At 44.2% G+C, this 27,231-nt stretch overlaps 1 protein-coding gene across 8 annotated transcripts in view; it reads right to left on the bottom strand.

Moving 5' to 3' along the window:
• The window catches only part of LOC138567561 (uncharacterized), a 2,466,350-nt gene that overhangs the window by 1,482,249 nt on the left and 956,870 nt on the right, over positions 1-27,231 (bottom strand). For all 8 annotated transcript variants that reach the window (XM_069645900.1, XM_069645903.1, XM_069645902.1 and 5 more), the window contains one exon: positions 12,334-12,510. In XM_069645900.1, the coding sequence (XP_069502001.1) occupies positions 12,334-12,510 (177 nt within the window). The remainder of the gene's footprint in view (positions 1-12,333; positions 12,511-27,231) is intronic.

Raw genomic sequence — 27,231 nt, forward strand, 5'->3', positions numbered from 1 at the left:
GAGACTTCCACATCGAAGTTGTGGCGCAATTTCAAGCCAGATTTTTTACTTGTCATTTGGGTAACGTCGAATATTTTCAGATGGGAGTGCAATTTTGCTGGAATCGCTCCTTCACAAGCGGCTACTGCAGATCGCCAGGCCTGTTGCAGCCTCATCCTGTTACGTCCCGGCTCCACCTCTAGTTTTAAGAGGAAAACTGGACTCTGTCTGTATCCCACTCATTGATAGTTGTTACCAGTATGTTATGGTCACTTAAGTTTATATGTTGTATCGATAAGCTTGATATATGCGTAAGCATGATGGCAGAGGCGAAAACATTTTCCCTCTCCTGTTTTCCATGTTGGATTTGGCGGAACGTCCACCTTGGTGAAGCCATTTGCCATGAAGATGTTTCTCAAGGCGAGGTCCTCTCTCCATTGAAGGCCTCGTAGGACTTGCAGTGATGCTGTAGGCTGGCGGTCTTTAATCAATTGAAAGTTTGTGTCAAAGCAGTACATATAAGTCTCCACATAGAAGAATTTCCAGGCTCTGCCATATTCCTTGAGCCTCATCTATGAGAGCCAATACAGAGGATACAACGGACTTGCCTGTAGGAGCAGCCATATTCCAGTACAGGATAATCAGCAGAAGTACGTTAGAATGATTTGCAGAATATATTCTTGTTGTCAATACTAAAGCCTGTATTAGGGGTGATTGTTGTATTTCATAGATTACATCAAAGTTCCAGTCGTTATTTAAAGGTATTAGCAGACCTGATGTTGGTCTGCCTTGATGGCCCCTCAGCCGCATTCAGATAGATGAGGAATCCTTCCAGCATGGGGGAGGCTTGGAGCCATGTCTCCTGCAGACAAGTGATGTCATAATTCTGGTATGTTTGGCTCCCATCCCCAAACAAATGGGCAAAGCATTGCATATTACAACTACCCAGTCTGATCCATCCTAGATCCTGGTTCGACTCGGGTTGGGCGCTATGGTTGATCCTCACCAGCAGGCAGGGCCCCGGACAACCAACCCCAATCTTCCATCTTCAGACTGTCTCCTCACGTGTCTGATCTTTCGGGTTTTTGTAGATGTTGTTATTCTCCCCGAATTTCCGGTTGTTCAACAGTGAGATCTCTCAAATCCGGCGATCTTTCACACCTCAGAATATTCCGCTTGTGAGGAGGCATGGTTGGACAACCCGTTCTCCGACAAGATCTTAATGGCTCTGCCACCAGATTTTCCTCGCTTACCCTGGATTCCTCTTGCTGAGGAGGATCGTAGTCTGCCAAAGTGAAGCTCATGGAGAAGAAAGTTCCCCTCTCTCTCAATAGTAGTTCTTTCTTGATCGAGCTGGACAAGTACATCATTATTTTGTCCAGGCGTTCCTCCTCGGGAAATTCCACCAGTTGAGCATCCCTAAAATGTATTCGGACCGTAGTTGCAGCGCTGTGCAGAAGTCGCAGGAGGTTGGCCCGATTCAAATCAAAAATTGTCCTTAATAACAAGCACTCGTTCCAATACAATTTGGAAAGTCTTGTTAGAGTTTTTAATGAGATCTTTAGAGTGTTCAGCCCAGCATGTGGCCTCCCTATTGTTGACTCATGGTTCGTTGTACTCATCAACTGCGCTCGATCTCCATTTAACCCTTTTTTGACATTCTGGGCTACTACGCTCCTTCAGTCCGAATTATCGTAAGCAAGCCTGTCTTTTGTGGTCCATTGACTTGAAAGGGATTTGGCCTAACCTTTTATCTAGGGTCTTGGATGGAGTCTTTATCTTTGGCTGTGAGGATCCCTTGTTTCCCCGATCGTCCAGAGTTGATCGATCTCATCTAACTTCAGGGATTGTTAGGACCCTTCTCTCAGTCTTCCTCCTAGTTGGATTTGCTATAGGGTCTGCAGAATCCTGAGACACAACTTCAACCTCTTCCCCCTCGACGGATTTATTGAGGCTTACTCTATAAGCTTCCAGACGCGCCCTAGACGAGAGGACCTCCTGGTCACCTTGCTCGATATAAACCTCAGATTCTTTTTCGCCCATTGAGGAATAAGTGGAGAGGTTAATCAGAACAATGAGATCCTCTTCCTCCCTGATTGTCAGGGCCTGAGGTGGCAGTGTCTGTGGGCTCCTCCAACATCATGATAGCCTTACTCTTTGAAACCCCGGACCTGGGCGTGACTTCTTTGCTCGCTGAATCCTCAAATTGGGTAACAGAATTGTCAAGGCTCTCGCTCCTACTGCAGGGTGCCGCTCGGTTTCAATCAGGAGGATCAGGGGGGAGCTGAATGCCAGCTGTATCCTCCCTAATGTTCGGTGGAATTAGATTTCTGAGGGCCAGTTTCCCTTTCCCCCTTGATTTGGGACGAGGTAAAGTGGACTTCTCAGAGCATTTTTCCTTGTTAAGGCTTCACACTTTTCCTTCGTAAATGTCTTCTTTAAGGCAGCTATTAAGCTTTGGGGGGATTTATTGCCAATAACCTTTTTACCGTCCATCAATTTGTCAAATATTTAGAATTTCTTCTTTGGCGACTGTCCCTCCAGGGTCTCAATATCGGCAGCCTGAGTGATTGTTTTATCCGGCAGTAATTTTGGGTTAATTTGCCCCGACCTTGTGGGGAGACCTTCAAATTGCTGTCAGTCTGGCGAGCCCTGATGGGGTAACTGCGTGCAATCGCGATGCACTTCCCCCATATTCGGTTTCTGAGATAGTGTGGCTCCAAGAGGCCTTTTTACAGCACTTTGGACCTTAACCAAAAAGTCAGACTCCACCTCCTCCACAGGCTTAGAGCAAGATGACAGTGTAAATATTCCATTTATTTCAGATCTATTTATACCTAAACCTACATCCGAACGCCTCTTGTTTTTATCTCTCATAACTATCCCAATTAGATTCTGGAGGATGTTAGTAGTATCTTCCCTATTTTTTGTTAGATTCCCTTGTATAGCCGTTACAAAGCTTTCTAGAAATAGCAGTTTGGTATGGACCATTGTCATTACTGTGGTCTGGTCTCTGATTTGTTCGCTCATAGATTCGTGTAGCTTCATTTATGGTCCAATGGTCAATGTAAGGGCCGCTATTAGGCCAGCATCGATTCCCTGTTGGGCCTTCGGCCCCTACTCAAGTTGTGCAGCTGCCAAATCCATCAAAATATCTTCGTCTGAAAGGGGTAGGTCTTGATTTTTCTGCATGTATGCGCTTTCTGTTGATGCATCATCCCCCGTCGTTGCCTGCAGGATGGAAACTAAATTTGAGTGGGTTATGGAAGGGCTACATTGTTGCGCCTTGTCAGCAGTTAATACCGCTCTTTTATTCTGGGCCTGTGTGAAATCCTGTGAAGTTTGAGTCTCATCCCACCTTCTTTTCTGCTGACCACCCTGAATGGGAGATTGATTTCCCGCCAGGGGATTAGAGATCAGAGTCTATGTGAAAACGTGATGGGTAGCTGTTCCATCATGCAGAACATTCGTAAGTAAAAGGGATGCTTCCTTGTTAGATGGTTTTAAATTTATAGTCGAACTACTTATGGGTCCCCCTGTAGGTTCATCTGGGTCTCCGCTGGGGATCAAAACCTCTGGCAGAGTATAGAATAAACCGCTGCCTTGATAGAGGGACCTCTGGTGCCAGACTTCTTGGAATTTTGGACCCTTTTCCTTTGTTGGGCTCCTTGTTCTGATCTCCCAAACGTAAATACGTCATTCAAGGCTTGGAATAGAAACCCAGGCACACTCGTAAAAAGTGTCACTGAACAGAGCCCCTGATTTTTAGGGGTTTCATTTATGGCATCTCCGTGTAATAGAAGGGCCTCATCAGAGACTGTCAGGAATATGGGGTGGTGGAGGCAAAAGAGGAGGTTTTTAAATCTGAAATGAGCTTAAGTATTGGTACATGGGGTTGGAAAAACTACATTTCCCAGCAGCCCCTTTGACAATTCGTAGTCCTTGCCATGCGCGCTGGACAGCTGCCTTTAATTAGCAACAGCTTATCACGGGCCAACGGCACACGGCAGGTGTGGCTTATTGTTTTCACAAGGCGAAGCCATGCCGGAGGTTCGTGCGGTCTCGTGCACGTCCTAAACTTCCTAGAAGATTCGGGGTATTTGGTAGCAGCAGTGCACGGAGAACTACGCGGTCCATGAGAGAACGAGCAGCGGAGCACGGGAAGTGCAAGGAGGACTCGCGCCGCCTCGTTCAAGCTCCTCTCCCATACCGGCGCTGACACTGTGAACAGTGCCTCACTTCTATCAAGGCGTCATCATTCTTCGTCTGGGACGGCTTGCGAGTCTCCCAGACGCACAGATAAGTGCTCAATGAGTTTGTTTGCTTTCGTGAATTAATGTGAGGCAATGTTTGCATAATTATCTCTTTGAAGATAAACAAATACTTTCAGGAGCATATCACATGGGTAGAACCCACGATTAGTCCATGTCTAAGGGATTACTTAATGTTTCTACTATGGAGGCCCTAAACTGGCATGCAGTACAACATACGGCTTAGATTAGGGGCTGCTCCCTCAGTGTATTTGTTTGTGGAACCAATTCTCTGTTAGTGTTGAACTCACATCTTTGGTCCTACATGTTCTAGGAGTTTTTATGTTGCTTATGCTTGCCCAAAGGGCCATGTGTCATGTTCTTCATGTTGGGAATCACATCCCATGAGTTTGTTTCATTTACGCTTGCATACATGTATTCTATGTCCTGGTAATTTCTACATGTGCCTGTATCAAGGGCTATTAGATAGCACAAATACACTAGCTAAGGTACTTATTTGGCCTGTATTAAGGGGGCATGTTTGGTGACCTATGTGTGTGTTATGTTTCATGGTATACGATCTACATATTAGACAGTGCAGGGATTTATCCTGTTCTCCCCCCTATCCTATCCACTTTAGGTGTTTCCTAATCCTCTATCTGGTTTGACTTAACCTCCCCTTCCCCGTCCAAAACCTCTCCCTAACCCTCTTCCCCCCATTGGCTGCCACGTGGTATCCTGTGTTTTGAATATCCGGTATCTGTGCCAACCACGGGTGGAGGGTCGACTTCATTCGGCTTCTGTGGTTCGGGGGAGAGTGTCAACACTTTCCTCCCCTATGGTGTTTTTGACAGAGACGTCCTGGTCTCTCAATGTAAAAGGTTGGGCTGTTAAAGTAACGTCCAAAGCCGCCCCGCTTTCCGCCATTACTTTTACGGCAGAAGTTGCATCTAGGACATTTTGAGCCAGCAATTATTCGGTTTTAGTGGATGACAACTCATGTTCCAGAGTATTTATTGAAGAGATGGTTGTAGCAGCAATTTGCACTTGAATGTCTATTGGACAAGTCGTGTCCAATAGACATTCAATAAATACTCTGGAACATGAGTTGTCATCCAATAAAACCAAATAATTGATGGCTCAAAATGTCCTAGATGCCACTTCTGCCGAAAAAGTAATGGTCCAGACCAGGTTGCTCCTCAGATTCTTCAAGGCTTGTACAAGTGATTTCAGAGGGTTTTAGTAAGTTCCCATCTGGATCCTGTGTGAGAGTCATACTGTCAGCAGCTGTTCCTTATAATCAATCTAAGCTCGATGTTGCCCCGCTAGTCAAGCAGAGCACAGGTAAATGCCAAGTTCTATGGATGTGCAGAATTGTACTTACGGTCTTTGTGACAGGACTTATATTCTTAGGAAAGGAACGTTGCAGCCGGCAGTAACTGTAGCGGTCGCGGGCTGCAGACTGCTTTCCTTCACTTTCGGCCGCTTCGTGGTCCCACAAGGCTTTTGAACTGATGAGGGAGTGGAGCTCTTCTCGCTCGAACATACCGTCCCTCCAAGCTTAAAGCCTCCCAAACTTATAATGTAGGAAAATACACTTCGCCAACATAGAACAAATAAACAAAGCAGTCCTTGGAAATTTCTGCACAATCCAGCAGCGTTCCTGACTGAAGACTGCTTTCCTCGTTTCCTTCACTTTCCGACTAAATTTCAAGATTTACAACTGAGCCTTTCAAGGACGGTTAATATATTTTGTATAGTAACATTTGCCCTATTGCTCAACGTCTTTTTGAGCACACATCAATTGTATTTCTCATTAACAGATTCACAAATATTTGCATTTATCACAAATATTAATATTTTCTTCACAAGTCACTCACATTTCTTTATTTTCCTTTTAGATGAATTTGATGCATTCTTAAATATCATAATTGCTAATTTGTTAAGGTTTAGTTCTAAATTCAGAAAAGATTTGAATATTTACAAACTTTAACATTATAGGTAGATCTGCAAAATAAACAAAATAGTAACTGGTAAGCAGTACTGTTTCAAACCGTTGTCTCAGGCATCCAGATAAGGTGCGTACCAGGCCTTTTTATGCATGAAACTTGTAAATACAACAGCTTTATTATTTTCGTGTGTACATTTAAACACAAGTTTAGAGCACAGTGTAGTGCAAAGGTCAGGTTACTTGACAGAAACCAGAATACTTCTTTTGATTTTTATCTACATGCATGTAATTGAAAGCCATGGAGAAAAGTCTCTGAAACAGAATGTATTTCTATGAAGCCTTTAAATAAAAGAAACTGCACACTGATAAAAGGAATGGTTTCTTTCCATTCAGCTTCTGCTATGTTGATGCTCATGGAATAAACAGAAGCACTGTGCATATTTATTTACCTAGCATTTTAGGATTGTAGAATTAATAAGATGGAACACTAAGTTGCAATTGAGAATTAATATTTTGCAACAAATTATGCTTTTTTTTTTTACAGGGAAAGCAAACCAGTATTGCACAAATGTATTTTTCAGAGTTCCTGTGCTGTATATATAAGCATATAATTTGTACACTTATAATTTAATTTACACTCTAATTATAAAAACAGTGTGTAAAATGATGAGTATGCACGGTCTAGTTTACATCGATTCAACGTTTCGGTCAATGGGGTACAATACTATAAATGGTCAGTGGCATCAGAGTCTTTGCTCAAGGAAGTGTGATTGTCATTCCATCAATCACAGGCGTTCTAGCCTCTCAAATCTTTAAGACTACAATTAAAACATCCAAAACCTGACTCTCCAGGAAGTGCAAGCGCTGTTCAAAAACAAACAAATGAAAGTTACTTTTGTAATTGGAACAGAAACTCAGCAAAACGTAATCCAGATAGTTATTTAACTGTATGTAGCGCTTCATACATGGTTCGTCCAACATCTAGGCACTGTGAATATTATACCTCCGCTGATACTCAGTTTATCGACCTCTGAAGGATGTTAGCCAATAAGAGAGCTCAGTCGGTTGAGAGCTTGTTGTTGCGATCTGTGCATGATCTGTAGGTTGCAGGTTCGAATCCAGGCAAAGCCAACTCAGCCTTTCATCCTTTCGAGGTCGATAAAGGAGTACTGACTTCGGTTTGGTGATAATTGTGATTAATATGTTCCATGTACAGTGCTTTGCTAAAAGCGCTATGTAAATAATCATATGACCATGAGATTAAATATAGAATTTAGCATGGTGTCCTTGCCTCTTTGCACTGTTGTATCATAACATCGGCATACCATTATGTAGTAATAGCTCCAGGAAATGGGGACTTTCATTAAATATCAAATGACAATTCTGCGATCGAACCTCAAAACACACAATACAATTCATGTTTGCTTTACTATGTAGTTGGCTAGGGTTTTGTATTTTCAACATTTAAATATATACAGGAGAGATCAAATGGCCAGACCTTCGAGAAATGCAGAATGCTGCTGCATAGTAATGATTTCCATACCGTATTTGGACACGTCTGCTGGGTGTCACATACATTTTATTCGCTTGCAAAGGAGAAAAGTATTTTTTACTCTTGAAAAAACATTTATTCTCAAAGTTTAAAAATGGGGAGTAAAATAGTCCCACCTAAAATTCTTATCTGGAGCACTGCGTTGTCTGTTAAACTTTTCAAACAAATTGCCATTTTGGGAATAAGTATTCAAGTATACATTCAGTTCTATGAAAATTACAAAAAAGTGGCTAGGGCAAATCCCATTTTTCTAATTTTCACCAGAGCATAGTCCTGTGCACAAGACTGAATGCATCAGAGAGAGTTAAATATCCTACATATAATTGCATGTTTTTTGCTATTGTATTTCAATACTAAATGATTTAAAGCTGCAATATTGTCTGAAGTATATGCTCCATATTTACGTCCTATTTGGTTGAGCAGGACCATTTTATTTTCATCCCCTATTAAGTAACTGTTCCCAGGATTATTTTACTAAACACTTTTGCAGCAGGATCCTCTATTAGCGTACAATAGGCAGAGATTTGTCGCCTCCGTTGTATGACTAAACCATTCTGCTACCCTTCCAATTATTAGGGATTAACCAGGAATTATAAAAATAATTACCTAAGAGAATAAACACAGAATTCCAAAAAACAGATATTTTAGGAGCATCCATTGCTAATTAATCAGGGCCAGATGCTGTACATGTTTTAATTTTTTACTTACCTGTAACTCCTGTTCTGCCAGCAATGGTATCATCATAGAGTCACATGCTGTATGAATATTCACCGTCATGCTGAGAATCCTCAGTAACAGAGCAGTTTATTTTATCAAATTAAAACTGCAGTCACTTTATTGCTCTAGTAGAGACATTTTGGGTCATATTGCACACAGCCACAGTGCCTTCTCTCTTGGAGAAAACCCCTAATGACTTCTCAATGGAGGCATGGTTAGAGTAGCTAGGGCGGATGAAGGTTGCAGGGCATGCAACGCAGGTAGAGATGGGGCGATCGTCATCGAGGCCTGCGCCGGATGATATGGAATCTTGCCGGTTGACGATAGAGTGGACGACTTCGCCTTGTGTGCCAATGACGTGGACAAAGCCTTCCTTGATGGGGTCCTGGTCACAGATTTACTTGGGATCGTCGACAGGGTCGTCAATGAAGATCTTTCACATGTCGATGAGGACCTGCCTTGACTCGCTGGCAGAGTTGTGGACAAGGATCTGCATTGATCCGCAGACGATTATCAGTGTTGGGCTGTCAACAGAGGCATTGGGGAGAAAGGCTTGAGCCGTTTGCTCATCGAAGCAGTCGGTCACTGCTGTTTCTTGAATGTCGAAGCAGTCGCTGGCGCTGAAGCCAAAGTTTAGACCAATTTTGGCAGAGGGCGACTGGACTCTTTTCACCTTTTTGCTCCAAGATGTATCCTCGTGCGAGCTTGACCTATTGGAAGAAGAAGCACGCTGAACTGGTCTGCTCTATCATAGGGAGGCGTGACTCCGGACTGAAGCGGAGTCAGAGACCCCTGTCATCGAGCCAAGCCACTAACCTTTGATAGAGGTCTAAGAGTTTTGTTCGAGAACGACTGGCAAAGTGAGCAGCCCTGGATGTTGTGGAGTCAGTCTTCGCTGGCCCATGCATTGAAAAGGCTCAGTTTGCCATCCGCCATGGATGAGGAAAGGCCTCACACTTGAAGGGGAGTATCTGCTCTGACAGAGAGAATGCCATAGGAACTGGAACAAACCCCACAATGATACTGGAGTCAAGGATTCAGGAAATCATTGTGAAAACAAATAACTTACAGAAAAACAGACAAAACAAATAAAGAGCGATTTCTGAGGACTCCCAACACACAACATGGAGTCAAAAATCTGAAGATGGCCTACAAGGGTGGAGCTAAGGGAGCCCTTTACACTGGCTCTGGGCAATATGACTAAGAAAGACTAATAGAGCAATAAAGTGACTGCAGTTTTAACTTCATAAAATAAACTTCTCTATGCTACAGATGATTCCCAGCCTGATGATGGGGACTATTCATACAGCAGGTGAATCTATGAAGGTTCCAATGCTGGAGAACACCCATTAATTTATTCTGCGTGACTAGGCCTGTTTTCAGGCCTTGTCAAAAAAAAGGGGGCAGGAACCAACCGTTATCCCTTCCCGGGGTGCTGGCTTGATTGAGGGCACTACCCTAAACCAGCCTGCAGCGACGTCAGCTCCTATGCCATATCTCAGGTACCGGAGCTGGGAAAGGCCGGTGGAGCAGTGAACACATTGAAAGGAGCCAGCATCGAAACAGCAGACAGCATCCAAGTGCGCCAGATGGTGAAGGAAGGACAGCCTGGAGCTATTGAAAGTGAGGGAGAAGGGCTGCAAGGCTAGCATGGTTCTATTGAAGGGAAGACTACTCTGGCAGATGGCACCTGATAAAGTTCACCTGTTGAGCGAGATCCACTAACCCAATAGGGATTCCAGATATTAAAAACTCTGCTGGGAGGCCATAGTAGCAGGGGAAGACAGACCTTGCAGACCGTTTAGTTTTGACATGCCCTGAAGCAGCAAGCTGCGCAGTGAAAGGTGGCGGGGCTTGAGCCCCTTTTGAAAATATCCCTGGGCTTCCCCTCATGCCCTGAGAATAGCCAAAGTGGATTGGTAAAGGCCAGCAGCCAATCATGGGAGAGGGAGGGTGATTTAAGGAGGAAACAAGATAGGGTTTCGTGTGGTAGAAGTGCAAGGTCAGAGGTGGCAGGAGGAAGATCATGAGACCAACAGGAGGATGGAGTGTGGAGGTTGAAGGAGAAAGTGGTACTGCGGAGTAGATGTTTCTGAGTGGGAGGAGAGACTAGAGTACTGTTAATCAGAGAGAGTGGTAGCAGTAAGAGAAAGTGGTAGTAAATAAAGTGGCAGTAAGAAGAGAGGTAGTGGTAGTTGGAGGTAGCAGTGGTAGGAGAGGTAGTAGTGGAGGAGAGGTTGTAGTAATATAATTGGTGAAGTAGTAATAGATGAATAGTGGTAGTAGTAGAGAAGTAGTAAAAGGGAAGTGTTAGTAGTGGAGGTGTGGTAGCGCTAGAGAGGCAAAAGTTGTGTTAAGCAGACAAGTAGTAGTAGTATTAGAGGAGTGGTAGTATTAGAGTGGTAGTCGTAGTGAGTACAGGAGCAACAAGTGGAAGAGGCAAACATCTAAGGTTGAAGGTAGGAAGGTAGAGAGAAAGATCGGAGGGACAGAAGAGTAATGGGGAGAAAAGGAATAGGAGCAGAATGGCAGGTAAGACTGTGCATGATTGGCTTTGACAACTCCAACTGGGCAAACAGAAGGCACTGCTCCCCATCTCCCTATAGAACACCAAGCAGGGCTAGCAGAGGGACAGTTAAAAAAAGCCCATAGGGAGTCTGTGTGCCAACGCCGAAGGGTAACCATATCAGCATTATCCCAAGGAGAAAGGCAATAGAGGTTACTAAGCCTTAGAACTAACCAGGGTGATGGACTCCTGGGCTAGGATGGGGTGGGGGAGTAGCCCACAGAAGATATGAGAGAGGACAGCCCTAGCCTCAATCCCTGAAAGCTGCTTTTCACCCTCAATCTTCGGGGATCCCACCTAAGTCTTCATTCTTGTAAGACTGACAACCACACTTGAAAACAGCTGCAGGTGTCAATTCCCCAGTCAAACCTCTGAGCAGAAATCAGGATTTTTTTTAACTTTATATAGCCAACCGAAGTACTTCTCCCCATTTATCAATGCCCCATCACCCCATGCCCTTATTTAGGACACTTTTTTTAGGCTACATTTATGAAGCTGCATAACAGGTCCATAATGTATTTCCTTAAATGAATTATTTTTCCAAATTGGAACTTTTACAATTGTCATCTCACAATTTGTATTCTTGTGGCTGTTCCCATTATTTTGATATACTTCTCTAATTGCTTTATTCAGAGATTTTCTTCTACACTTAAACTTACCAAAACACCACGTTTACAACAATGATGTTTCTGTGCATTGTTGTTGTTACATTAAACCCGTATCTGAAAATGTACATATCTCTATTAAATCACAAACGCTTTATGGGTATTCTGCTCAGCACCAGACACGACGAGGCATTTAGTCTTCCATCCATTTCTTCACATTTGCGGTACAAGCATTCCATCCGAATCACATCAGTTATCGGGCCGTACGCGAACTGCTGCTTCACTTTTCAGCAAAGAATAAACCCCAATACTTACTTAAATGAACAGAGTTAATGTGGAATATACTGTACCCACATCACCCCCTTCACAAGTGCAGCCATTATTCTCCATGCCAAAGGCTTACTAATTTTGTCCAGAGAGCACACAAGGTCCTTATGGCATAGGAGCTTAAAGGTACTTCACTGATCAGCAGTAAGCAAAGTCTGTGGAACAGTCATCCAGTGAATAAGGTCATCTTGTGTGCATAAATCATACAGATAAACACACCATGGTCATGATTAAGAATATACACTGTCCTGTAGCAGATAGGGGCACAACAGCTCACCCAGTACATGGAGAGGATGCAATGTCCTCTTCACTAACTTTTCCTACTAAATAAACCTTGGAAACCCACATGCTTCCGAAGCACAATACAGTATGTGAATTCAACTTACGTTCTCCACACACTCGCTTGCCTCCAGAATCAGGGCTCCCAATCTCCATGTCATGGAGAGCTGTGCTGGAGGTAGAGGATCTAGTTGGTGTGCTGCAAGGGCTTGGATTACTCACAGGAACTTCCTTTGCATGAACAAGTGCACCTATGGGGTCACCCTCTCGGCACACATGCGTCTCTGGAAACAAACCAAGATGATAGATGAAATAATAATAATGTGGATCAATTGCATCAGACACAATAAAAAGTTAACTAAAGTGACACTTAATGTTTTATTATTACTCAACTCAATGGTTATTTTATTAATCTAAGAGATAGCAAATTCGGAATCGACCCAAATGAATTCAAACATATGGTCTGCAAGTAATTTAAAAAATAGTTGCGCAGGTGTCAAGGTAAGACTTTGTATGGAAAAAGAAAACAATAGGACATACCAATCCTTCAGTCTTCCATTCCAAAAAACTTTGAACGATTGGAATCCTTCCTCATTCTCGAAATTACATTATGTTTAAGGCGTTCCTAGCAGCTGAGGAGCCTTTGCAGCATTCTGCAGAATAACTATTGCAACTGAACAGAGAGTAAAGAATATGTTCATGTAGTGTGATGTGGCATCACCAAAGAAACCCAATGACTCCTTTAGATGGTTCAAGGGTATTTAGTAATCTGTTGGGAGTTAGGGAACAGTGCCTTGCACTCACCCTGTTGAAATCACTCACCAGTCACAAACAGTCTCACCTCACACTCCTACTAATCCTTTCTCCTCTATTTCAACCTCCTGTCCATCTGATCTTCCATTCCACCTTTCTGTCTTCACCCTTAAATGTTACTTTCTCTCCCACTTACGAATACCTCTACTTTCTCCTCTTATTGCTACTACCACCTCTCCTCATGCCGCTACCATACTTCTACCACTTCTCCACTACTACGTCTCTGCTACTACCACTCCTCTACTACTCACTATTGCCACGTCTCCCCTACCACTCCAACTCTACTACTAACTCTCCCTCTGTGTGAGGAACCCAAGGGTGTCCTCACTTCTTTTCCCCCTGAATCCTCCTCTCGGGTGGCCAGGGAAAGGCCATCACTCTTGGATCCTGACCCTGGGTGTGGATATGCAAGGGAGGATCACCTGGGTGGAGGGAACTTGGGGAGAGGACATCCTTAGGTGAGACATACTATCCCCCATTTCTTTTCACAATGAACCCTCTGTCCCACTGTCAGTTTCCGGTGACTTGTCTTCCCCAGAACCCCAATTCTCCTCCTCCTTCTCGTCACCTGGAGAGCTTGAACCCGAACTGACGAGTAACTGCGGTTTTCAGGCGCAATAATCTTTCTTTTTCGTTTTTTGCAAAGAGCGTCTCCTCCGAAAGGAAGCCACAGTGGAAGCTTCAGACTCAGCTTCCCTGGGGTCTCTCTCTCGGATGGGACGTTTGGGGGAAAAAAGCCTATCCAAGCAAACAAAAAAAAACAGTAGGCTGTAGATGAGCGATGCAGTTATATCAGCCAGCCGTGACTTGCCGGAGGCGCAGAAGGGAGATTGGCTCCTTATGGCCGAGAATACCGAAAACTCCAATAGCACGTTCCAAGACGGGAACGAGAAGGCAGAACGAAGGGAATGGAACACCACAGGCAGAGGTATGAGTGGAGCAGAGCAAAGGATGATAAGCAGGTAAGTGGACGGACTCCTAAGCAAGAGGAAACAGGGAAAGCGAAAGGTAAGAGGGGAAGCACCGCGGCAGAGAGCCGGGATGCAGCGAAGAGGGTAGGTGAAACCAAGAAAACAGGAGAAAGTTCCCAGAGTGGAACGAAGGCAACGCACTAGCGTTGGGCACCAAAGGCAGCGGAAACCAAACTGCGAAGGTTGCAACGCAACGAGAACAGCAGTGGGCGTGGCTCAAATGCACGTCCAAAGCAACGTTGAAACACTAGACTGCTGCACTCGCTATGGCCCGTGCGTGGCGTGGTGATCAATGGCCCCCTAGACATGTTCTGGGCCGAAGGCACTACGGATAGAGGCACATGACAGTATGACCCCTCCCAAAACGAGCACCACCCGGTTTCCCAGGGTGCACCCGATGGGATTTCCTAAGAAGAATAGGAGCTGAAATGTGGGACATAGGCTCCCAAGAGTCTTCAGATCTGGGGTACCCCTTCCGGTGTACCAAATATTCCAGGCAACCTCGTCTGTACCTTGAATAACTAATCTGAGAGACCTCATATTCGAGGTCTGAAGGAGCAGACGTCCTTGCTGGGTAGGGGTGAGCAACGGAATATGGGGCTGCTCTTTTGAGCAAGGAGGAGCGGAATACAGGGTGAATCCATTGCAGGCTAGGTGGTAACCTAAGCCGGAACGCCACCGGATTGAGTCTGACTAGGAAAAGATACTGGCCTATGTACTGTGAGGATAGTTTGGTGGGACGTACCCAGCGTGGCAAATATTTAGTAGATAGCCATACCTTGGAGCCCACCTTCCATTCCGGCACCTCTTAGCGATGTCGATCAGCTTGGGTCTTGTAGTTCCTCCTACTGTCTTCTAAGCTGAGCTTGGCGGTCCTGTGGGCTTCGGACAATCTGGTTAAGGTTTCTTCGTTGGCAGGTAAGTGTGACTGAATGGAAGAAGAAGGGAGTATGGTAAGAGGGTGTTGCCCGTAATTACAATAGAGCCGAATGACGTGAATTGTTATACGCAAACTCCTCTGTGGGTAGCAGGGCCACCCAATTGTCTTGCTACCGGTTGATGTAACAACGGAGATAGTGTTCTAGTGTGCTATTCAATCTTTCCGTTTGCCCATTAGTCTCGGGGTGAAACCCTAATGAGAGAGATTGTTCTATACCCAGGTTAATGCATAAAGATTTCCAGAACCGCAAAGTGTATTGACACCCCCTGTCAGAGGTGATCTTATCAGGAAGACCATGAAGGCGAAAGACATTGTTGGGAAAGACTTCTGCCATGCCAACTGGCGTGGGTATCCCAGGTAGAGGAGAACAATGAGCGAGCTTGGTTAATGTAGCCACTGTAACCATGATACAAGTACAAGATTGTGATGGTGGTAAATCGACTATAAAATCTGTCGTGATGTGGCTCCAGGGTCTTGTAAGGACCCAATCTTGCTGCAACAATCCAAAGGGTTGAGATGTGGCGTGTTTGCTCCTGGCACATATTGTACAGAACTGTATGCATTTCTTGGCATCGGCTGCCATGGTGGGCCAGAAGAATGATCGCCTGAGTACCGGCTTGTCCACGATGTCCTGCCGTCCTGACACCATGCCAGGGCCTTGCTCTGGAGAGGGACTGTAGGTAAGTATAGGCAATTACCGTGGAACAAAAGGCTGTCATGTCCAATCCACGCCTGTCCTGTATCCGGAGGTCCCCCGTTGTCCGATGCTTCCTTGATTTGAAGGATGCCGAGACCTGTGCGATGATGTGCTTCCTGTGAATGAAACGTTCCGGTTGGAGGGTGGTAGACGAATGCTGAGCCATTTTGCGTGACAAGGCATCTGCCAAGGTGTTCTGACTCCCAGGAATATATGTGATCTTCAAATCATACTGCGCAAAGAAATGGGCCCACACCCTTTTGTATTAGTAGCAAGGATTGGCAACAGAGTTTTCTTAGTATAGGCCCTTTTTATTTGACAAGGCGCCACTAGGGCTGCCTTATTTTTCATTTGATGGTCGTAGCTTGCTCCCACCTTAGATGTAGGTGTAGATTAGGCGTTTGTCCACCCTGTCTATACAGTTTAATAAACACCATGAGTTCCTTTACAGTACACTTTAAAACACTGGTTATATTTTTCAAGGCCAAATTCTTTTCTTATCCAGTCCTTCCCTGTTCTATTGCAGGAGTTCTCTCAGAGGCAGAAGAGGGACCCTAGTGGGTCTAGGTGCCAGCTGTAGGCAGGGTGATATAGGGTTCAGTTGCAGAAAAAGTCAGAGTTCCTGTGGAAGATTGTTCAAACAAGTAAGTAGTTCACTTTAGAGTTAGGGTCCAGGGACTTATGAGAAGACTCCCTAGGAGGATTCCAGCAGCGTGCCCGGTTGAACTGGATGAGAGGACTCCCAATCACAAGAAAAACCCCAAAGCTTTACAGATATCACACAGGTTTAAGGTAAGTAAATACCCCAGCCAACACAGTACCTCGGCACAGAAGAAGTTGCAGCAGGAAGACTTCAGGATCTGCAGCCAAAAACCTGGTTGATGGATTCCTTTGTCATTAAGACAGGACTTTGGAAGGGATTTTGCAGCAAGGATCAACGGGGAAGGCTCCAGGAAAATATTTCTTCGTGGCTGGATGAGGCTCTGTGGTTTGGGCACCCTTTTTAGGATCCAGAAGAAGACTTAATATCGCCAGTCGAATTCTCGTCACTTGCAAGGTCCAGCACTCTGGTGAGGGGACTTTTCAGACTCTACTCACGTTTGAGGATGCCACCAAAGTTTCAGCTCTATTCAGAATTCGGAAGACCGTGCACCGCACACTGGGTCGAGGTATTGGTGTATTGCAGACCAAGGTCGCAGCATGACGTGGGATGGCTCAAAATGCAGGTCTTCTCGAGTCCAGTGGATCTCACCACGCTTTGGATTGGGGGTGTCGTTTCCGGAGTCCCCATGTCACTTGGAAGGAAGGCTAACAGCAGGCTCTGGATACACAGCAGGCTCTGGTTAAACAGCAGGCTCTATGGTCGCTGGGAAGAGTCTCAGTCATGTTTTCTTCATCTTCCTCTTCCTCTTCGGATTCAGGTCCAGTGGTCGACTACCTCTTCAGCTTCCAGGATCAGACTTTTATGCAGGAAATCAAACAGACCTGCAATATTCAAACTTGGGGGGTTAGCAGTCATTTTAGGACAGCCACCCTCCCAGTTTGAACTTGATTCTCGCAGGCAGGCTAGAAGACAAAAGAGTTGCAGAGGTTTGGACTCCTCCTTAGCTTCCTGCCTTCACAGACACTCTTGAGACTGGGAGGGCTAGACCGAGGTCTTCCGCCGAAAATAAAAATCAAACAAATTAGAGCAGGGGAAAGACCAAGAAGGGACAAGAAGTGCGAAAATTGCAAAAAAAAGAAGACAGAGGCCATTTTGGTAAAATGGGCACCCATGAGTGCCTTAACCGAAGCTGTGAAAACAGCCTGCGGTAAAGGTGCACCGAATTTGTAAAAAGGTTCACTGCCACCAGCCGTTTAAGGTAAGCTGGTCCATGTAACAGAATTGTTTCAATGCTAGTGAGAAGGGGATACATTGCATCTCCGCAGCACTCCACATAAGGTGGGGTGTGCTGGTTTCACCTAAAAATGTAGAAGGGATACAAAAATATCCTTTCTAGCCTTGGGAACTGCAGTTATCGCAATGTTAGTCAGAGAAAGTAAAAAGGGGAGCCCAAAGGGCAACCCTGTAACAATAAAAATGTATATACCAAAAGTTGTCAAAGAGGATAAAAATAAAAGGACACCATGGATAGTCTTAAAAATGACACCCATAAAGAAAAATAATTATCTGCGAGTGTGGAAAAAGGTTCCAGCATCTACCAGTCCAGCAAAAAAGTTCTTTGGGTTCTCAGAAGTAAGGTAGATTAACTCTAAAGTTAAAATCCTACCTAACAAAGATGCATGGAGCCCACCCTCACTAACTATAGGGGTCTTCGAACGTGCCCTGAGGAAGGTGATTTGACAACCTTCGTCAACCGCCGACACCTGTTACAACCAGGGGCTCTAACAAGCAGTCAAGTCCCAGTAAAAACTTTGACTCACACACGTAGGCAGACTCCCCTGTAACAAAGACTCTAGTGATTTACAACTGAGTACCCAAAGAGATCCTGGCTATGCCAGCTAAAATGTGAATCAAATTGAACTAAATTATAAACTAAGTGTATGACTAGGTTACACATGCTTGTATATTGTCTATTTTTTTTTTTGATGCTGTAGTTTATTTGAAAACTTTTTCATCATTTGCTTGAGTTGGATTGGCTTTTTTAATTTTGTTTGTTTAGTTCGAGTATAGAAGATAGGAAGAGAGCAATTGTGTAAGTGTACTTGTTGTTGTGGCCGCTGAGGAGAGCGGTCCATCTTTCTTGCGTACACATTTGTGTCGATGAAAGTTGAAAAAAGCACCGAATTCTTTGCGTTGTGAGGCAAGTTCATTACATTCCATGACGAGGTGGAATATGGTTTCCTCGATTTTTTGCTCTTTGCAGAACCTGCAGTAGTTGTCTTCGTGCTTGATCTGTCTTTTTGTAGATAGGTATGCTTTTGTAGGAAGAATGTTTAGGCGAATTTTTAGAAATGTTGTTCGAATGGTTTGGTCTGGGAAGGTTTGCAGGTAGGCTGGTGGTTCGTGGATTCTCCTATTGTCTTTTGTGCAATGTAGATACTGTTTGTAGGTATTTTTTTGTTGGATGGTCTTTATCCAGTCATTGCGCAGCAGTTTTGTTTTTGCGTGTTGTGGACGAAGTATAAGCAGTTCTTCTGTGATATTTTCACTATCCATTTCTTTTCTCATTGTATCTTTCCATTTTTGCAATATTGTCGTATTGAAGGTGTTTTCTTTATGTCGCAGTATTTGAATTGCTGGAGTTTTCCCATCTGTTAGTATTTTGCGAAAAATATCTAGTCTTTTCCATTGTACGACTGATTCAATTGATTGAGTTGCCAATTCATAGCGTATTCTTGGCATTGGAAATGTTTGCGGGAGTCGAAGGACTTTGCGCCAGAAAGCCGCTTCATATTTTGTCCAGTTGACTCTCTGAGCGTTCAACATTGCTTCAGTACCGTAGGTCAGAATCGGAATGTACTTGTGTCTGTAGTAGGAGATAATTGGCTTGAAGGAGAACTTGCCGTAATTTCTGTGAAGGAGGCAGCCTTGTCTTGATAGCGTTTGAGATGTTTGTTCGATTTTGTCTATCCACTGCTCTTCTGATTTTGACTGGTTTATTGTGATCCCTAAGTATTTGAACGAAGTAACATTTTCTATTTCAACATTGTTGATCGTAAAGATACGCTGGTTTGTTCTTTTTTTTAGTGGTTTGGTGAGAGTCATTGTCTTTGTTTTTTCCGTATTGATCGTTAGTTTGTTTTTTTTCATGTAATGGCTTAGGTCTGCCAGTGTCGTTTGTAACCCAGTCGGTGTTTTGTCTAGTAACACAATGTCATTGGCGTATGCCATGACTGGGACTGGGATCGAGTTGATTTTGGGGGGATTGGATTTATGTGATTTTAGATGTTCTTCGATATCAGCAGTGAACAAGTTGTAGAGTGTCGCTGCGAGAGGACAGCCTTGTTTGAGTCCATTTTCTGTTGGTATGGCAGATGTTGTAGCTCCTTGTCTCGACAATCTAACTTTTATCGTGGTTTTTGAATACAGCAGAATAATCGGTTCTAGGATATCAGGTGGACAGTTCCATGTTCTAAGTTTCGACCATAGTTTTTCGCGTGAGATTGCGTCAAAAGCCATTTTTAGGTCAATAAATGCTGCGTAGATTGTCGAGTTGGAGTTGATAGCTTCATGTTTAATTACTTGTAGTAATATCATGTTGAGGTTTGTTCCAACATTGGCCGTGAATCCTGTTTGTCTGGTCGAGAATTTATTGTTTTTTATGGCCCACGCGGTGAGTTGGTTTAGAAGTACTGCTGCGAATAGTTTTCCTAGCGGATCGAGCAGAGCGATCGGTCGGAAGTTTTGGGGGTCTTCTCTAGGGCCTTGTTTGTGGATTGGTACAATTACTGCTGTTCTCCAGGAGTTTGGTATTCTGTGCAGTTTATTGATCAGTTTTGTGATGTGGCATACGAGGCTTGCCCAAGCGTTAGGATCTTCTTTGATTATGGCATTGGATAGTCCATCTGGGCCTGGTGCCCTAGAAGTATTGAGTTTGTTAATCAGGAGGATGAAATCTTTAAATTCTGCGTGTACTTTCCATGTTGGGTCTGTTGTGGGCTGTGTATTCTGTTGATCTGTTTCTCGTGGTGCGTAAATGGTAGTAAAGTGTGTTATCCATTTTTCTTGGGTTACATTAGCTGTAAGCTTGTGCTGTTTTTGTTGATTGTCATTGATTAAGTTCCAAAGTTCTTTTGTATTGTGGGATTTGTGGATTTTCAATATGTTTTCTGCATCTGCTTGCTGAATGAGACTTTTTTGTGATTTAGTCCAGTTTCGATGGTTGTTTTTCAGAATTTTAATCTGGTTTGAGGTATCGAGAGCTGGAGTTTTCTTTAACTGTCTTATTGTTCGGTTTAAGGCTTTTTTCCTTTCGGCAATTTCTTGGTTGTAGGAATGTCGATGGTCTTTCTGCGGGCGATTTTTACTGGTTTGTCGGAACGGAATTAGGATCCATTCGTAGTCGATTTTTAGAGCATTTGTCAGACTTGCCTGTAGGAATTTTTCCGGTAATGAGGCTAAGGATGCTTGTGAGATTCTCAGTCTTGTTGTTGTTCCGTTTAGTTCTAATAGAGGCGATGGTAATGCTGACTCTATTTTTTCCAGTGTCGCTTCAGAGTGGGCGGTAAGTTGATTGTGGTCGCTCCTGTCTGTTAATATCGTCTGCACGTTTGTGACTGATTGGTGAAGTTTTTCAGATAGAAATATATAATCGATGATTGCATGGGATGAACCTCTGCTCCATGTTGGTGTATAGGATTTCGAAGTGTTCCCTTGACTTAGAAGGAGTAGGTTGCGTATCGTGGTTTCTTTTATCCATCTCTTTGCATTTGCCGATAAATCTGAGTGCTTTAAGAGGCCACCGTTCTTATCATATAACTTGATGTTCAGATAGCCACATATTATTTCCGATGACGGGTATTTAGTTGTGGCCTCATCGATTGAGATGAAAACTCCGTCTAGGAACGTATCTGTTGATATTGCTAGTGGGTTCCAATAGAGGTTTAGGATTAGGATTGTTGAATTGTTTTTGTCTTCTCGCTTTTGCTGGTTTTTTGTACATATTATTGTGGTCAGTTGAGTCCAAGGGTTTATGTTCTCGGAGAGTATTGCTGTGCTGTGAGGGTTTATCTTGATTAGGGTGAGTAAGCCTGAAGCAGGTTTTCCTTGTTTTTGTACGATAGCTGGGTTTAGGAATGTGATAAAACCATCGCATGCCGGTGGATCGCTGAGCCAGGTTTCTTGGAGGCATATGAATTGGTATTGCTCTAGTTCAGCGGCTGTGTCTGTGAATAGATGTAGATTGCCTCTGGTGTTCCACGAGCACAATGACCACATAAATCCATAGTTCGTTAATTGTTATGAGTTTGAGTTCATTGAGTATTCTGTAGATTCTGTTTCTAAAAAGGTGTTTTGGAAGTCATAGATTCTTCTAATTGCGTGGGCATCTCTGTCTGGTCGTTGGCTTCTTATTGAGTCTTCTATAGATGCAATGTCTGATGAAGGAGTTTCAAAGCTTGTTCTGTTGGGTTTGTTATTTCTGTTTGAGTCTGCTTCTTCTGAGGCACGATTTGAGTATCTATCGTCAGTTGCCTGTTTTTGTTTCCTTTGGTCAATGTTTTTTCCTTCGTAACTTGCTGTTGCTTTATATTTTGGTTTGCTTGGTATTCTTGTGAATGTTGAGGCCCAGCATGAGAAGCCCAATTTGTGTAATTGTCTTCGGGTTGATATGATGAGTTCTTGGTTATTGGGGTCCGGGAGCTCTATGACGATCTTGTCCAAGTTCCGATCGTCTTTAAAGGTTATCAGAGCAATGTCTTTTGTTGTGAGTTTGTTCAGGCGAGGTATTACGCCAAAAAGGCGTAGTAGATTTGTTCTATTTAGAATTACCGGTTCCAGGTTTTTATTTGCATTTTCAATGTGGATTTCATATATTTCATTTTGTCGTAGTGGATTGACAAATGTTGGTCGGATCTGGCTGTGTCGACTGGAGTCTTGTGGTGTTGTTGTTATCGAGATCGACGAGATGGGGTCGTAGGGTTCATCTCTGGTTGTGGTTGTTGAGATGTTTTCCATTGAGATCATTGAGATTTCTTCTAGGGAGAGTTCAGTAGAGTTGTCTTGATTTTGTTTCGATAGTTGGTCAAGGATTGAGACGTATTCGTCGATTATTATGTAACTCGTCTGGATTATTGGTTGCAAAGACTGTTGATTGTTTTCTGATGGTTGTTCTTCATGGGTGGTCATGTTGAGCAATTCCTCGTCGATCGGCGATTGTGGCGGGATAGGTTGCGCTAATTTGGGTTTTGTCTGGGCTAGTGTCACGGCTCGCTCCCTTCGCTCCCGTTCCCGCCACTTGGGGGCATGTTTTGGGGCTTCTTCCCTACTGGACATTTCCTCCGAACCTTATGCTACAGTGTCCTGATGAATTGGGAGCGCTAAAACCTTATTTCCCTAATTACTTCCCTTCCGGATCCATTCCAGGTTTTTGGCAGCCAGCATGCTACTGCTACTATAATCAAATGACTATGCTTCCCAGAATGCCTGGCTCACTGCCTCACCTCCTCCCTTGCAGGACAAGGCTGGGTGGAGGATAGGCAACACCTGTGGCTGCAGGTGCAGCAGGCGGCACGCCTGAGGGGTGTGCTCGTTAAGCAGCTTTAAAAGCCTCAGTCTGCTTCAGTCCAGCGCTGGTCATTGTTGCAGCGTTCCTGTCGTGACTGGTCCCTTGTTCCTGGTTCCTAGTTTTTGTGCCCAGTTCTAGTTAGTGTTTCTTGTTCCTTGTCCTGGAATTCGTATTTGTATGCCTAATTGATTTCTGCCTTTTGGAAATCCCTTTCTCCCTTTCTCTGTCTGCAGGCAGCCTTTCTCTGAGCTTTCCTTTTGCTGTAGCCCAATTGCCTGTGTTCACTGTTTCCTAGAAATTGCCCTTTGCTACTGAAAGACTTGTTGCATTAATCTTTCCTTTACAGGTTTAGTTTCCTGCCTTTTCACCTTGGATGGGTGGGAAAGTTTCCCTTTTGAAATCGTTTTTCACTGCTCCTGATCCTTGCCTTCTATTGGGATCCATGCCATGTTTTCCTTTACACTTTTACATTTATTTCCTATTTTATTATTAGGTATGGGAAGCTGTTGTAACTAGCCCCTGTGTGATTATCTTTTGTTTTCCACACTGTACTATTCCTTCTTGCCTCTTGACTTGGGTTTAGGTATTAAGTCATCCTCACTCTTTGCCTTTACTGCCTTCTGGGTTCTTGTTTGATTTACAGGGTTGTGGGTTAGTACTGACTTCTGAGTGGTCTTTCCGGTCCTCGTGAATACGGACATCCAAGTGGTCTTTCCGGTCTTCGTGAGTACTGGCATTCATGTGGTCATTCCGGTCCTTGTGAGTACTGTTTCCAAATTCCTTATCCAGTACCGTCTAGAGTGTCAGCTTACAGATTCTGTCCCTGCTTGCCCTCTACGTGGGCTTAGCGCTGTCAGTATCTGTAATAGCATAGTGGGTAAGGAGTTTGCCGACTTTCCTTTCAGTCATAAGGAGGTTCCAAGTGCTTACCCTACATTCCTTTTCTTAAAGTGGTATACACGAGTCTTGGGTATTGAATGCACGTTGTTATATTCAAGGTTGTTTACTGTGTATTTTGTGCACATTTCCCCTGCCATATCCATCGCCTTCTTTCTTTCCTGACAGGCTAGCTGAACTTGAATACTTTGTGTGTTGGCAACTGGTAGTTTCTTCTTTGATTGTTGAGCAATTTGGGTGTTCTGGTTTATATTTCTTAGAAACGCTCGCGAGCCCGTTTGTCGTATTTTTTGTTATTTTTCTGTTGGGTGCATTTTATTTCATTTGTTGTTTTTTCTTTTTCGAAAATCTGAAAGTTTTCATTTGGATTCTTTGTTGTGTTGCTTGGGGTAATGGTTTCTGTTTTTTTGTTAGTAATATTTTGACTCGGTTCTTTTGGTATTTGTTGGGCAAGGTCCGAGGTGGTTTCAGGTAGTTGTTGTGTCTCAGTTGGACATTGTGGCGATTTTAGAAACGGCGGGCTTTGTAGCCGTTGGTCCTTTGGTCTGGTTGCTTGCGGATGATGGTGTTCTTTGAGCATCTGTAATAGTTCTCCTGTAAGTTTTGTTTTCTCTTGTCGGTCTCCTCTTGCGATAGCAGCTAGTCTTTGTTGCCACCGGTGTGTCTCGTCTGCTTCTATTGTCAGTCTTGATTCCACTGTCGAGACAAAATGTTCGATGTGTATCTGTTTTGAATGGATTAGCGCTAGAAGGGTCGCTTGATCTTTTATTGAATCTTTCAAATCTTCACGTAGTTTCAAGAAGGGGATCATTGACTGGGAGAGTGTTGCGATGAGCATATTTTGCAAATCTAACATTGTTGTTGGGATTCTTGGGTGTGCATCTTCTTCAGCTTGTTCGTGGTTGTCGTTTTTCTGTTGGGGGTCTTTTGGTTTTTGGTTCTTGATTATTGGGTCTGGGGTATAGTAGGATTCATCTGAGTCATAGTTGAATCGTGATGGGACAGTTTTACGTTCATCCAATTCTGGTTGCCGTTCTTTTTTCATCTGCTTGTTTTGGTTTCCATAGGGGATACATGGTGTTGATGTTGATTGCATTTGATTTGCTTCTGTTAGGTCTCCAAATAGTTCTTTTCTTTTTTCTGCAGTAGTCATGATTGACTCAATTTCAGTAATGTCCAGTGATAGTTTTGCCAGTTTGTTTCTTGTTTTGGATGTTATTGGTTCCACTGTGCTGGTGGATTTAACAGAGTTGTGGGTTTTAAGCCACGCAAGTCGTGCTAGTCTTGCTTTTTCTTTTTGCTTCTGTTGGTCTGGTGTTGGAGCTGCTGATTTTGTAGTTAAGTCTTGTGTTCGTTCAGTTTGTTGGCAGTTTTAGGTTGGCTTGAAGCCGACAGGGTCAGCTGTGTGTTTTGGTTCTGGATTATTAGCAATTTCCTGAGGATTGCTATCTATTTCGTGTTGTTTCTTCGATTCCATGGATTGCGGATTTCGGATTTGTTGTCCGGTGTTAATTCCTGTTTTGTGGTTGTCTGCAACTGTTTGGTTGTAAGTTCCATGGGTTCTTTATTGCTGGTTATAAGATTTGTCACGGTGTCTTGTATCACGCTGTTTGAAGGATCTTGTTTTGTGGGCTGGTGGTTTGTGTTCAGAACAATTGAAGGATTGATCAGTTGCTGTTCAAGTTCGAGTTGGAGAGCCGGTAATGATGGTACGGACATGGTGGGTTGTCCAGTTTTTGTAGTTGGATTCTGAGCTTGAGGTTTAATGTCCGGGCTATTTAGCCCAGTTGAGATAAGTTGCTGATTTTCTACTGTACTGTGTGACTCCACTAATAGTCGGGGGGATGTCACAGTGGGATTAACAGTTTCTAGATTTTGGTCTCTGATGTCTTCTGAGTTCTGTTTAGAATGTGAATTCTGTGTGAGGGACTTTGGGGTTTCTTTGTACAATGTCACTTTCTTGAAGGATTGCTCCAGTGTTAGCTGTAGTGAATCTTGCTCCGTGGTGTTAGCGATCGCGGTCTTGGTTGTTTGTCTTGTTTTTGGGCGTTGAGTTGGGTGTTGTTTATTGGTGCGAATTGTTGTCATTGTTTCCCGGTGGTAGTTTGCTAAACTTAAGTTTTGGGAGGTTCCTATTTGGTTTCTCAGAGTACAGGCCCCCTGGTTAGGGCTTGCTGCTTTTGTCTTTGTCTAATTCAAATGTTTTGGTATGGTCAAGTTGTTTTGGGGCCGAGAGTAGGTTTCTATGCAGCTTACTGTACTAGATTGAGCTTGGTTAGATGGTGTGTCGTTTGAGATTCAAGGGTCGTATCCTGTAGGTCTCCCGATCGATGAGGGTGCACAGATGTATGTTCGTTGCGGTCTTCCGCGATTTTTTTTTTGGAGTTCGCTTTCAGGATCCAAGGGTCGAACCCTTTCGGTCTCCTGATCAGCGAGGCTGCGCAGGTGTATCTTCGTTTCGCTCTTCTATAGTGGATCAAGTTGCGCTTTCAGGATCCAAGGGCCGAACCCTTTCGGTCTCCTGATCAGCGAGGCTGCGCTGATGTATCTTCGTTTCGGTCTTCTGTAGAGGATCAAGTTGCGCTTTCAGGATCCAAGGGCGGGACCCTTTCGGTTTCCTGATCGGCGAATGGTACGAGGTTGTATGATCGTTTTGTTTCTCTGGAGCGGTTAGGGTTGAGGTTTCAGGATCCAAGGGGCGAACCCTTTCGGTCTCCTGATCAGCGAAGGTAGGCAGATGTTTGCTCTTTACGATTTTCTGCAGTAGGTAGAGTTGGAGGTAGTCTATTACAGACTTCAGTTAGTCGGTAGAGATCAGATCAGGATCCAAGGGTCGAACCTTTTCGTTCTCCTGATCGGTAGGCGTAGATAGATGTTTGTTCTTCACGGTTTTCTGCAGTAGGTCGAGTTACAGTTTGTTGTAGATTTCGATTAGTCGACTGGGGCGTTGACGTATATTCTTTCTGTTCTGTTGGGACTGTTCTTTTGGTGTTGTGATGTTCGGGGTCTAGGGGGTGAGGCGGGGAGATTTTTTTTTTTTTTTTCCGCTTTTTATATAGTTAAGAGGAGGGGGTTTTGAATAAAAGCATTTTTAGGGCAGCATTTACTGCGAAATTGGGTAGGACGAGTATCTGCTGCGCCGCTTGTTTGCCTGTTTGCTGGGGCGGGTGCTGCTTTCAGATTACTCTTTGTGGCGTTCAGCCGAGGTCGGTTGTGCTATTTCTTTCTTCGTCGGAGTCCTGACCAGCTGGTATAGGGCGTTATGGGGCTGCTGTACAGCTGCAGGTGCCGGGAGTCAGCACGTTGAGTGGCAGGGGCGGGGCCGCAAAAGCACGAGCAGCAGAGGACTCTGTTCGGTGTCAGGTGGAGTGGAGGCGCGTGTACGCCAGGCACAAGCAGGCTCCGGCGTCAGAGGGGAGGCGCGCAGCTCCAGGCCAGCCGATGCGGGCACACAAGGGGACAGCACAGCTGTCAGCGGTCGCGACGGGGCTCAAGTGGAGAGTCGATCAGCAAATTCG

This window comes from Ambystoma mexicanum, chromosome 2p (genome assembly GCF_040938575.1).
Source record: "Ambystoma mexicanum isolate Mex_15411 chromosome 2p, UKY_AmexF1_1, whole genome shotgun sequence".
Taxonomy (NCBI): Eukaryota; Metazoa; Chordata; class Amphibia; order Caudata; family Ambystomatidae; genus Ambystoma; species Ambystoma mexicanum.